Raw genomic sequence first — 12,545 nt, 5'->3', positions numbered from 1 at the left:
CTATTTGAACCAGGCTGAAAAGCTCCATCCCAGCGCTCCGTGATACATAACTTCCATTTTAGTGAAACAATCCATCTGCTCCATGTGACTCAGAGCCTGCTTTAAGAATGCAATACTGTTTAGGCCAACGGTTGCACCGCACAAAGTGTTTTGTTCACATGCATTCCTTTGGGATGACAGAGCCTATCCACGGCTGTAACGGTTGGGGCCTGTGGTTTTTTTCCCTCATCCGCTGAATGCTGCAGTGACTAAGCTGACAAAAATTCCTAGCCAATTATAAACCCACTTAAAGAGACAGGCAACCCCCCTGCAACCTTCCCTTGCCATCCTATACGGGAAGTTTCTATACATAGAAAAACATCTCCTCCTCCCGAGGCCTGCGCTGATAGAAAAGACTTTCGCTGCACGCTCGACACTTCAAACATGCTTCCTAAATGGCATCATTTCACAAAACTACAAGCTATACCCCATCCACAAGCCTACATCTCCCTCACGCCACCAAAGCAGCCCCAAAGGAGAAGCAGGCCCTCCAAATGGGTTTCGCTAGCACGAAGCCAGAGGGACGGCTAACGGGGACAAGGAGCCCCCAGAACCAGAGAGCACGGTTTGTTAGCAGGGGACAGCCAAGCGCCTATAAACCAAATGTGTTGCAACAAGGAAAAAACCCATCACGAAGGTCACACTGATGTACAGGCTACAAGTCGGAGCCACCTAAGAGCATAAGCTAACTTGAACTAGCAACAAAGAGAGCTTGGAGTTGCCTCGAAATCCCTCTGAACGTGGAAATCAGCAACCAAATTCCCCCAAATATTCTACAAGGGATCCTCAAGTCATGTGCTGAATTCACACTCGCCCACATCATCAAGGGCCATACAAACGCATTTAGTAATTAGTCGGGGCATACAGAACTATGCTGTGGGCAGGTAACTACAAGTTCATTTTGCCCCACAAGATACAGTACACAAGAAAAAAAGAGAGAACAGCGTGGGATTTGTTAACCTACAGGCCCTTAGCTTTAAAAAGTCAGATTATGGGCACCTCAGCCCCGAGATGTTATGGTGGGCAAACTCCTTGCTAAATCATTTTTAGCGCTGAGCTGATAGCACATGCACATTCCATTCCCAACACTGGAAACGTCGCCGGGGAGGGGGAAGAAGACAGCGCCGAGAGCTGAACCAGGCTCAGTTCACCTCAAAGGGGGGAGAAAAAAAAAGAAGGTAATTGTACAATCTGTATTAACATACTATTATCCGAGCATCTTTTATTACGAGTTAATTCTCAGAGCCGTAAACAGACTTGAGAAGGAAATCACGCTATTAGCGGGAAGGAAGGCTAAACAACAACTGTTTCATCACTGTTGAAGACTGAAAACTTGGTTGCCACATGAAAACAGCTTATGAAAATGCTTAAGGACAATTAATTCCTATGCTCATGTGTGTTTGGGGAAGGAAAAAAGAAAAATGGCACGCAATATTCAAAACTTACGGGGCACGACTCCTATCCAGGATTGACCTTAGGTGAGTTTTACCTTTATTTCTTATGAAAAGTTGGCTGGCGAGTTCAGTGAACGTGCTCATGTGCCCTCCTCCAGCCCATTGCAGTCAAATTCAACTCCAGATCAGTCACCACCAAAGATACGGCTCTACGCATTCCACGCACACGGACAGCTGGGCGGCGCACAGATCTTTTTAGGGTCCCCACCGAGATCAGAAGACTGCAGCTCAAGCTCACGCTTCGTTAAGACATCCGCACCAGCGATCCCTGTCGGCACAGAGATCCCAGGACAGGCAGCCCCTGCTCGGTCACTGCTAACTGGACTCCTTGCGTGGTAAGAGCCACAGACGTCGAGAACTGCAGCAAACGCTAAGCCTGCTTCAGTTTGCCTTGTCCCTGCGACATTTGCAAAAAACCCTGCTTTCCTCTGGTTTTACGACTGACATTTCCCTGACATTTTGCTAGCTATTCCCAGTTCCCAGTTGTTTTGCTAATTTATCATAAAATTTAAGGCTTACACTGCATGTAATTAACAATACAACTGTCTGCTCTGTTACCAAACATTTGCCTACTAAGCATCAATGGTGCCAGGAAGTCCCCTCTAAGCAGGTTAACCAAAGATAAGGTTCAAGTTTAGTTCCACGACAATACAGGGATGCTTTTATACCTTCTCATAAGAACTGGCATTGTCTCATCTCCCCACCCATTACCACAGAGTATGAGGAGAAACTCAACTGTGGAGTTAACGTATATGCAACCCATAAAACCAGGGGATGACTGTTTGCCACAAGTCATCTCAAATTATACTTAAATAGTTGCTTTTCTGACAATGGAGCAGTTGTTTGGCATCTGATACTTCAAGTAAACCCATACCTTAATAGCAATGAAATACACATGCAGGATTTCAAAATTTCGTGAGTCAGATCTGAAGCCATAAAAGCCAGGCATGGGATGGATCTCAAAGGGTCTTCCACCCAGCCAGCGTTCAGTCCCAGCACGTGTTACAGGCTTTGACAGAATGCACAGAAAACTGGCCGCACTTCCTACCTTGAGCAAGGTTTTTGTGGGGTGCATCAACTTTAAAACTGCTATCCCCCATCTCTCTGCAACTAGAATGGTTGTTCCAAGGACTGTGCCAAACAGAGTCTGTGCTACTGGGGAACAGGCAGATACGTTTAAGCATCCTACTGTTATTTGTAAGGTACTGTACCTCCACTGAAGTCATGGGAACATTTACCGTCTCATGCTGCTACGTATGAATTTCCCTTCCCTATTCCTTTCGGAAGAGCAGCACCAGAAGAAATAGATTTGTAGAGGATGCTCACTGGAAAACGACTGCACATCACCTGGTGAGTGGACCCCTTTGGACTGAAAGATGAAGCAAGTCAAAGCAAATGTAAAATAGCATGTTCTGTCAGCAGAAAAAAAACTGTGTGTACACGAGTAAAAAACACAAGGATCAAAACCCCTGACAAAATACCGAACTTTTTCCCCTACAATTTCAAGATTTTATTCTTCACTCCAAAAAGTGTGCAAAAGTTCTAAATTTCTGGAACTATTAAAAATAAAAACTGTGGCAAAGAGTCGTTGATGCACACAATTAATTGTATCAAGCCTTTAATACTGGAAAACAGAACTCCAAAATGTGAAGCCCTCCCAAAAACACTACACATTTACACCAGAAAGCAGATAGGGAGCCAAGACAAATATTAAACACTCCCACTTAGTTCTTGGTGACTGGTGCAGAGGCTGCAAGACTTGAGATGTTCCTCCCAGGTTACGGCATCTTGCAACAGAACTTTGCTACGGAACAAAGAGAAATGGCAAGCATACGTTTGTTTAATTTTAGCCCTTTTCTCAGAATATAAACCACTGCTACAGTAATTAACTGCAGATTGGCCTCAACTGCTCTGCGGCCATTCCAGCTTACTAATTAAATATGCTCTCACAGCCATAATAAAAATTCTGGGAAACCTTTGGCTGAGGAGCAAGCTTCTCAGGAGGGGAGCGAAAGTCAGGAAAAAACTTCATTCAGAACGAAAACACTAAAAAAAAAATTTTAACGTGCTCCAGATTTTTCTAACTCAGTGACACCAACTGTGCCTTTTACAATTTTTTTTTTTGTCTACCCTTCTATTTATTCTTTTCAGAAGATGTTTACTTGCTGGAGAGTTTGCATGCCAACCAACCAGACAAACAACCTGTCCGTTTCAAGCTCTGTTCAGGTTTGTATGTTGTTGTATTTTAAACCCAACGAGAATATGATCAGCATTATATACACTAGCTTCACTTACCATCATAGCACATCAAAACTACTTGCTACAAAAACTTGAAAAGCGTATTTGTTGTCTCCTGCTGGTACAGGCAATTTCTATTACATCTCAGGGTTAAAGAAACAAACAAACAAAGCAAAACCACACACCCTTAAATGAAGCAGCAAACAAAAAAAATGCATGCAGATGTAATTTAAAACAAAATAAGGGCAATCTGATGGAGCACCGCTGGCTCCCTACTCGTCTCTCCTCTCTGTCCCCTCCCTTCATATCTGCATCGTTCCTGTACGATCCGTATTTCTCAAGGACGGAGGAGTACTGAGGGTAGACACCCTGAGAAGGAAGAGCACGGAGGAGAGAAGGGAAAAAAATCCCAGCACATGGTTTCGCCACTACTCTGCTGAATCACCAGGGAGCAGATTCCCAGATGGCGTACACTGGTAAGTACCGCACAAGTCAATGAAGCTATGTCAAACGATACCACTCGACTGCATTATCTGGTGAGCTCCGTGTAAACAAACAGGAGCAGATTCCGAATATTTGTGAGAATACATCATGTTAGTGTCTCCATATGTTTAAACATTTTAGTAGAAGGTACATATGGACCACTCTTCCCACTCACTGTCATTCTCTCCCTCCTGTTCCCGGTTCCCCACATACACTGCAGCTTTTCAGGCCACCGTCAAACCAATTCAGAAAGGAATAAGGATACATTTTCATTGAAAACATTTTGTGCTCAGTTGCCATCTGCTTCTTTATCAGCCTCCAAATCCTCACATGCCTTTTCTGTGGTCTTTGGTTTCACACATTTGGAAGCCTCGCGTTTTTCGCCATTGTGTTTTGAAGCACAGCCTACGTGAGCTATTGTTTTCCATGTCAAATTCACCTCTTAAAACATGCGCTTATGCTTATGGCCCTAATTCTCTTGACAATGTCGATTTAAACGTGTTTTTTTTTCTTTATGCCAGTGCCAAATTAATTCTAAAGATCCCTCATGTGCTTCAGATACTCACTTTCATTGTTTTTATGGAAAACGTGCTTATTCTGTCCCCAGAAGCTTCAGCCGAAGCCGTTACGCCTTCGCGGCGGGGGGTAGCAGTCCGTCCTCCCCTGCCTCACCAGAGCCCCCGTCCTTCTTTTAGCAGGGTAGCAAAGGATGATTTTCAGTTAATACTTGATGGAGAGTTTCTCCAAGTTAATTGGGGGGTGGATGTAAAGTGGATGAATAATTAAGATGCAGTGCAAAACGAAAAAAAAAACACACACATACTCCATAGATCATATGTATGGATCTCTGCTAGCTTTGCGATTACTCTCCCACAGACAGTTTGCCAACTTGATTTCTCGTCGCCTCTGCAAGTGCAAAAAGCTCCTTAGGAGGTGTTAGCTGGACTCATTGAGAAAACGGAACACAAAGATTACGGTAGACAAGGGATCCTAAACTTCCAGGCAAGCTTTCACGACTGTGATTTACATTTGGTTTACGCAAAGACCTAGCGACCAAAAGCAGCAAACCTCCAAATTTAGTCATCAACGAAAGAATATGGAAAACAATGGAAGTCTGCTTTACAGTAGGTCAATGGACAGGCAAAGCAAGCGTGTCACCAGTGACTGCTCTTTCAAGGGGCACAGCGGGAACAGTTTTTCTGGTTCTCACATCAATCGCTGAGTAAGATGCAGGCAGCTTCCATAAGTGGTTCCAGCAGTCACAACTGCCAGAAGGAGGGGGGGGGGGGGGGGAAAGAGAAGCTATCATCTTATTTGTGTGTCTGAACACTAGGTTTTTACCTTTTCCATCTCTACCTGTGCCCCAAAGCCCAACCGTTCATGGAAACAACTTCAGTAATCTCCTTTTATCTTGAAAGGGGTTTTTATGTGGACCTGCAACCAAACTGAATGAAGCACAGCTGACATTTGATATGCCAGAAGAGAAGTAGGTGCAAGTCAGAGAGATGATAGCATGCCAAACCCAACAGAGCATGCCGCGGCTCCAAAGCGAGCGAACTAGTAAGGCTGCTGCCTTGGGGCACTCAAAGGTAAAGGAATGTATACTATACAGAAACCAGGGCAACAAAACTGGCAGAGACACTGCCAACACTTTATGCTGAACCTTTACAAAAAATTCTTAAAGTTACAGATTCTTTGTTGCTTGTTCAACTATAGAAACGTCAATGGATTATTCTAAGTCAAACACAGCATATCCTTCCCTCTCTCCTCCCCTCCACCCTCAACATTGTTCCTGCACGAGTTATATTGAAGGAAGCACAGGGTTTTTCCTTTGTTTGTGAGCACGAAAGAGAAGGAAAAAAACAACTTCCATTCAACGGCAAAACTAAACAGAAGCCAGGCTACTTGAAAGTACTAAGTGTTCCCACACAACGTTTTACCCACCAACTTGAGATCTTTCAGTGTAAAACCTACACAAGGACAAAAGAGATTTAATATACACTCCTCCACAGATCCAGAACAAAGAAAAATAAAAAGGCATAAATGAACCCTGAGTGACAGACAGCATTTTCAGTTCAGCATTGCTGTGACGCACAAGGAGAATGTCAGGGTTAAATTAGATACTACGCTAGAAAAATATTCCCTGGAAAATAACATAGGTCTCATAACTTTACTGGTAGGAAAACGCAGACTAAAAACACCCAGTCACTTAAAGTCCTTGCTTCTATTCTTTTTCATGTCCTTGTGTAGTTTTGTACAGTGTATCCTCTCCAGGCCAGGAGTTCATTGCCAATGCGTTCAAGCAATCTAGCACAACGGACAAAAAGCTTCCTTTTCAACCACTGGACATTTACACCTCCTTTGTTTTTCTTCATAAAGGGAACACTTTGGCGTTGTGTCTTTTTTTTTGTTGTTTGTTTTTCTTCAAGACAAATGGCTGGCAAATTTAAAGCCTTCCTCCTAAAGTCAGTGGCTTATCTGGACTAGCAGATTAAATAGGCCCAACCTTCTCGCTCTTTATTTAATAGAACTTGGCAATTCTTGTCATGCTATGCAACCTAAGATACTCTAAACCCACATTGTTTTCCACAGTGTAATACTCTTAACAAGCCTTTTAAGGCTCTTTTTCAATACTTGCTTTCTTCTTCATGATCTCCCACAAAAGGAAGATGAAAGCATATAGGAAAAGAAAAACATTACTTACATCTCTGCTTTAAAAGCGCTGCCATCACAGTATAACTATGACCTCATCTTATCTAAACACATCTCTTCTCATGTGCATTTGGGATCCAAATTATGTTAACATTCCCCTAGAAGTCAACAGGCTTTTCTTGCACATTACTTTTGTCTACTCCAAACAGCCAGAGCACACAGCAGAAAGCGAGTTGTTGTATCCCATTAAAAACACTAGTTATACCCATTCAAATCACTAAAGGCAACGAGGTTGGCACAGGAATCACCTCGGTCACCCTCTGCAGACAACCGAGCTGCACTCTTAATGAGGACATAAATTCGGCTTGCTGAAGCCTAATGACTCGCGGCAACACAAAGTAAGAAAGCAGAGCAGCTCACTTCCCTCACCTCCGACAAGTCACGCAGTCTTCCAGTAAGAGGCTGAGGGGCTTTCTTCTCTTTGTTTAAACGCTAACTTTATTTCCTGGAAGAATTATTGATAAAATCACAGCCCCACAAATGCCTTTTCACAGAGATGTTTTTGGCATGCGTTCACTGAAACTGCCCTACAAGGTGCTTTAATTTCACTTCTAATTGAACGTGAGGGCTTCACAAGCACCTGATGACCTACTTAAGACATAAACACACAATCGGCTCTCCCAGATGACAGTAACCTGAACAGCCCTGTTTCTGTTTTCTCTCACACAGGGGTGTTTCCTACCATCTAGTCAAGACTGCCCATGGAATTTAGGAACTGTTCCTCCCAGTGACGACTGCTTGTAATTAAGCCCCACTGATACTGCAGGGCTCAGCTTTCATAAAGTTACAGGATGAACTCAAAAAGCCTGCCATGCAATCATGTTATCTGAGTAAACTATGTATTTGTTTACTCTATTTTTAAAAAGTGAGAAGAGATCAGGTTTTGCTTTTGCTTATGATTGCTATCAGAAAAACACAAACTCTGTCATACCAGATAAGAACAAAACAGGCAAGGATAACTTCACCGGGAATCAAGATACCCACTGACTCTAACACTACGCACTGTACTGGAACAAAAATGCTTTCAGTAAAAAAAGATTCTTAGGTACAGAATTTGTCGTCACAGAAGCTTCTGAAGGTGCATGCCAAGGGAGGCAAAGAACAAAGTCAAAGTGAGTTCAGTAAACACCTTCAGCGCAGCGGTGACCGGGGCACACGTAACATCACTTCCTAAGGGAGGAGGACATGGAGCTCGAAAGCCACCTCTTGCCGAAGTCCTCAACAGAGCTGTGTTATAATGGCATTAATTCTATACTTAAACACCTGGAAACTTTTTCATGGGGAAGTAATCCAGAAAGTTTGGGGGCTTTACTTTCTTTTGGGTTGTTGTTTTTTCAATCAAGTGAGATGATCCTCTTCTAGCTGGGGAGGAATTTATCTGTCTAGTTACTGGATAACTCGTCATGTGGACTACATACCAGAAGAAAAGTTTAAGTTACTAATGAGCTTAAAATAAAACCACAAAATTAAACCTCTGCTCCACAACGAGGTAACAGAAACACAAGCTATTCAATTCTTACTTTTCTGGCAGTGGTTGGTGGTCCAGCAGCGGTAGTTGTACTCGTTGTTAATAGAGGTCTTCTCGCACAATGGCTTCTCTTCCATTGTTCCTGGACACAAGTCCCCACACTCCTTTGGAGGTTTATTCCCAACAATGTAGTTATTGGACACCGCATCTAGGATGAGAGACCAGTCCACCGTAGAGAGGTAACACAGGTCAGAGTTCTTCTCAATCCGTATGGCCCCGCGGGTTATGTTCCTCAAATTGTGAAGCCCAATCTCTTTAAGATTTGTCATTTCAAAGATAACCAAGGCATAGTTGTAGAAAAGGTTCCTCCCACGAATAACTGTGAGGTTGGGGAAGAGATCGCTGAGGCTTTCCAAGCCTGCCACACGGAACAGCAGCAAATAGTCAGTTATGACAGTGAGCTTTGGGAAGCGGAAGTTGCGGTAATCCTCTGCTTTAGAGATGAGCAGAATTTGAAGGAAACCCTCAATTACCGTACAGTTCTCCAGACGTTTCAGCTCATGGATATCATTGCGAATGTCAACATTTGGCCCACAAACTGAAAGTGTACAAGAAAACAGGAAAGTCAGTAAACAAAACATTTTTAAGCTTTTCAGAACTGTAACGCACATTCACCCTTCTGACTGCCATAATTTTATTTTTTTTCCAACTTTATTCAGCTACCCTGTTAAAATAGGAAACAAGTAACTGGTTTACAAACACACTGAATACCGAATTCATTTAACCCATCACTATTAACGCTACCAGCAGCAGCAGCACAGGGCCGCAAGCCACGTCCTTCAGCAGACAGAGGAACGTTGTGTGATTACTGCTGTTGAAAAGAGAGCTGCATTCGCTTGAGGGACATAAACTCTGTTCATCTGCACACCCCGCTTCAAATTACATCACGACACACGTGCGAGCAAGCATGGGGTTCAGCCACACGATTCCCAAGAAGTTAGTCAGCATAGACAATAATCCACTGGTCGTTACATTACTAATTTACATCCCCTCTACACCACCTTGGTACGTGGACATAAAGGTGAATGCTATCCAGAAGATTACAACTTATGATTTTTCGAATCACTCTTTCTTCCCGGGCCCACAAGGAGAGCCAGCCCTACTTCTCGAGGGCTTGCCTTGCGATGGATCGATCGGCAATCCCACAAAGCCCACAGAAAGCTCCTCGGCACCTCCTGCACCGCAACTGGGAGGAAAAGAAAGTGCTCGGACCTGTAACTAATGCATGGAATTCCGCTTTGCGTGTTCCAGCGAACCAAGCTGCACTGATTTTGGCACCAAGGCACAGAAAAAGTTTCTCAAGTTCTAAGAAACACGGGATAAATTTATTTACAAGAACACACAGCATCACAGTGAGGAATTTCCCTTGGAAACAACAGGCTGAACTCAATGCACTCGAGAAAACAATGGCCCAAAAGGACTGGTCCCTAATAAATCTGTTTATTAGGTCTTTCCATATTAGACAAGTACCACAATAATAATTTTAAAGGGGCTGGAAGAAAAGTACTAATAATACAATAATTAGACACAAAACACACTTTGATGTAAAACAAAGAACTATGGTGTGGAGAGAGCTGTTGTTCTTGGACTCCCTCAGACTTGGTCTTCCGTGGAAAACAAGGAATAAAGACTCCCCAGAGTAGATAATAAAGTTGCTTGTAAGCAAACAAAGTAAAATACCAATTTATTTGAGAAACCCAAAACTTAAATAAACTCCAAGCAATTAAATTTTGTGGAAAGGTTCTCTTCTTACACATGCTAGGCTTAATTATTTTAACAACATTTTTTTCCTCAGACAAGAAATAGGTCCAAACATAAACTCTGGAGCCAAAAATATTAATTCTAACCCTGACAAATTCTCTAGAGATTCAGAAACCACTCTGACAATCAAAAGCAGTCCTTCTGTCCCACAATTCTTATCTAAAGCTAATAACTTAAGCTAACAGAGGATCCAGGATGTGAACATGCTAAAACCATAGCAACTCTAACATCCAACAAGGACTTAATAATATCCGACAAGGACTTAAAAGACAGGTAGGACACCAAATGATTACCAGCAGATAATACACATTATGGACAAAATAAGAACCATGCTTCCGTGCTAGCGGGACAATGAAAAAAAAAAAACAAAACAAGACTAACCACAATAGGACAGGATCTTTGCTGAGAAACAGATGTTTTCTAGGCAACTATTACCTAGTCTTCCTTCTATTATATATTTTAATGGGAACTGCTGCACTAGAAGTAGCTATAACCAAGAACATTCATTGCCTAAACCTTAAAAACAAACAAGAAAATCCTAATGTACCAAGCAAAACACTTGGCCTCCAGGAGCAGCGAGATAAGAAGTTCCCATTTTAGCATATAGTGACTACAGAATTGCATACTACTGCCTGGAGTAGATGTGTCAAAGCTTTAACTTCAAGAAAATGATACCAAAACAAAAAAAGGTGAATGGGTTGGCCCTACCCAGCTTTAAAAGCCAGAGGGGAATGTGAAAGATACCCAAGATAGTAGATCTGATAACAGATGCACTGGTCACGTGAGGCAACAACATGGGCTTCCCATCTCCCAGATCTGTAGTGAAGACAACCGTGACCTGGATGAAATTGCTTTTGCAATCTGGGATCCAAGCCTTGATTTCAACTTCTGAAACTTTCTTCAGGAAGAACCATCCTCCCACCCATCCTCAAAAGACCGTGCCCTCTGCCCGAAGCACAGCTCAACAATAATATCAGCAAGTTTACGTTTGGACATCAGACTTCTCCTTCCTTTGGGGAAAAAAAAAAGTTACAATACAGTGTTTCTCCAATTAAACTGTTTTGGTTTCTGACTCTACCTGTTGGCAGGACAAGGTGAAGAGAATGGTTCCTGTTACGGCAAAGCAGAAGTAGCAAAATTTATTTTACTGCCATAAAATTTTAGAAAGCTTAGCTGTTCCAAGCCCTTTATTTTGTTAAAGAAATAAAATTTGCACTTGCGCTGACATTTTGCAGGCAAGGTTCCAGAGTGATGGGTTTAAAAACAGCTGAGTTACAATACCCTAAAGAACAATTTGTAAGAGAAATGGCAGCAACCGTTAACTAAAGCATTATATATCTGTCCATGCATCTATTCCGAGGCTGGGCTTTCTAAGTCATATTGGTTTTAGCTTTATGTTTGTTTCAGCTTGAAAGTTACTTAATTTTAGATATTTAATGCTTTTATAAATCAATGAGATTCCTAGAACTTTATGGAAAAAGTACGCACTCACTTGCCTCAATTATGAAACATCATCCCCTTAATACAGAAAGTATGAAGTCCAGTGGGCTCGAATGTTAGCAATGGCTTACAGATGAGCATGCTGCTGACATTTGTGATTTAAGAACTTATTAGTATATCTAGCAAATTGTGTTTTGCAGAACTTGATGCATATAATGAGAACTGCAGAGACCTAAACGTGAAGTAGGACAAGCACCTTGGCCCATACTGACATTTGGAAAAAACAGTTCCAACTAAAGCAGTGTTGTGTTTTTTTTTGTTTGTTTTTTAATTCTTTCAAAGTTTACGCTGTTCACAAAAGTTAATTATACCACAATGCATCATCTTTTTCTCACGTTTTTCTCCCTGCCCTGAAAGGGATTATATGAAAAACAAATTAATCAGAGCTCAAAGTCTACTACAATTTCCATTTGGCAGTGCTCTGTTTTCTTTGGATCCCGTGTTAGAGAAAGAGTATGCAGACTTACAATATAAACTGACCTGTCAGACTGAAAAGCACCTAAAATGCTCTTTAGAGTATTTATTTTCCATCTAAGAGTTTTCAATATTCCTGCCTATATTGTTTTTTTAAATACGACCAGTGTAACTCATCTTTGCTTTGTGTTCTGTTCCCAACTGGAAATTCACTATTATGTATTTATTTTGCTCACTAACAGAAAAATAAAAATGCAGTATCTGTTTTTACCCTGCCATGAGTCTCGGGTAGGTTATCAGCACCAGGATAATGACCACATCAGATTTATGCTGTTTTCATTCAGCTGTTTGCAGACTTCCCAGCCTTTCCTTGAACTACCTACCTTGTCTCAGATTTATTTTAAACCAAACCTAAT

General features: G+C 42.0%; 1 protein-coding gene across 2 annotated transcripts in view; it reads right to left on the bottom strand.

Moving 5' to 3' along the window:
* The window catches only part of IGF1R (insulin like growth factor 1 receptor), a 179,829-nt gene that overhangs the window by 143,439 nt on the left and 23,845 nt on the right, over window positions 1-12,545 (bottom strand). For both annotated transcript variants that reach the window (XM_067003772.1, XM_067003774.1), the window contains exon 2: window positions 8,447-8,992. In XM_067003772.1, coding sequence (XP_066859873.1) covers window positions 8,447-8,992 — 546 coding nt within the window. The remainder of the gene's footprint in view (window positions 1-8,446; window positions 8,993-12,545) is intronic.

This window comes from Anser cygnoides, chromosome 11 (genome assembly GCF_040182565.1).
Source record: "Anser cygnoides isolate HZ-2024a breed goose chromosome 11, Taihu_goose_T2T_genome, whole genome shotgun sequence".
Lineage (NCBI taxonomy): Eukaryota > Metazoa > Chordata > Aves > Anseriformes > Anatidae > Anser > Anser cygnoides.
The sequence above is the reverse complement of the archived record's forward strand: the minus strand, read 5'-3'. Positions and strand labels throughout refer to the sequence as shown.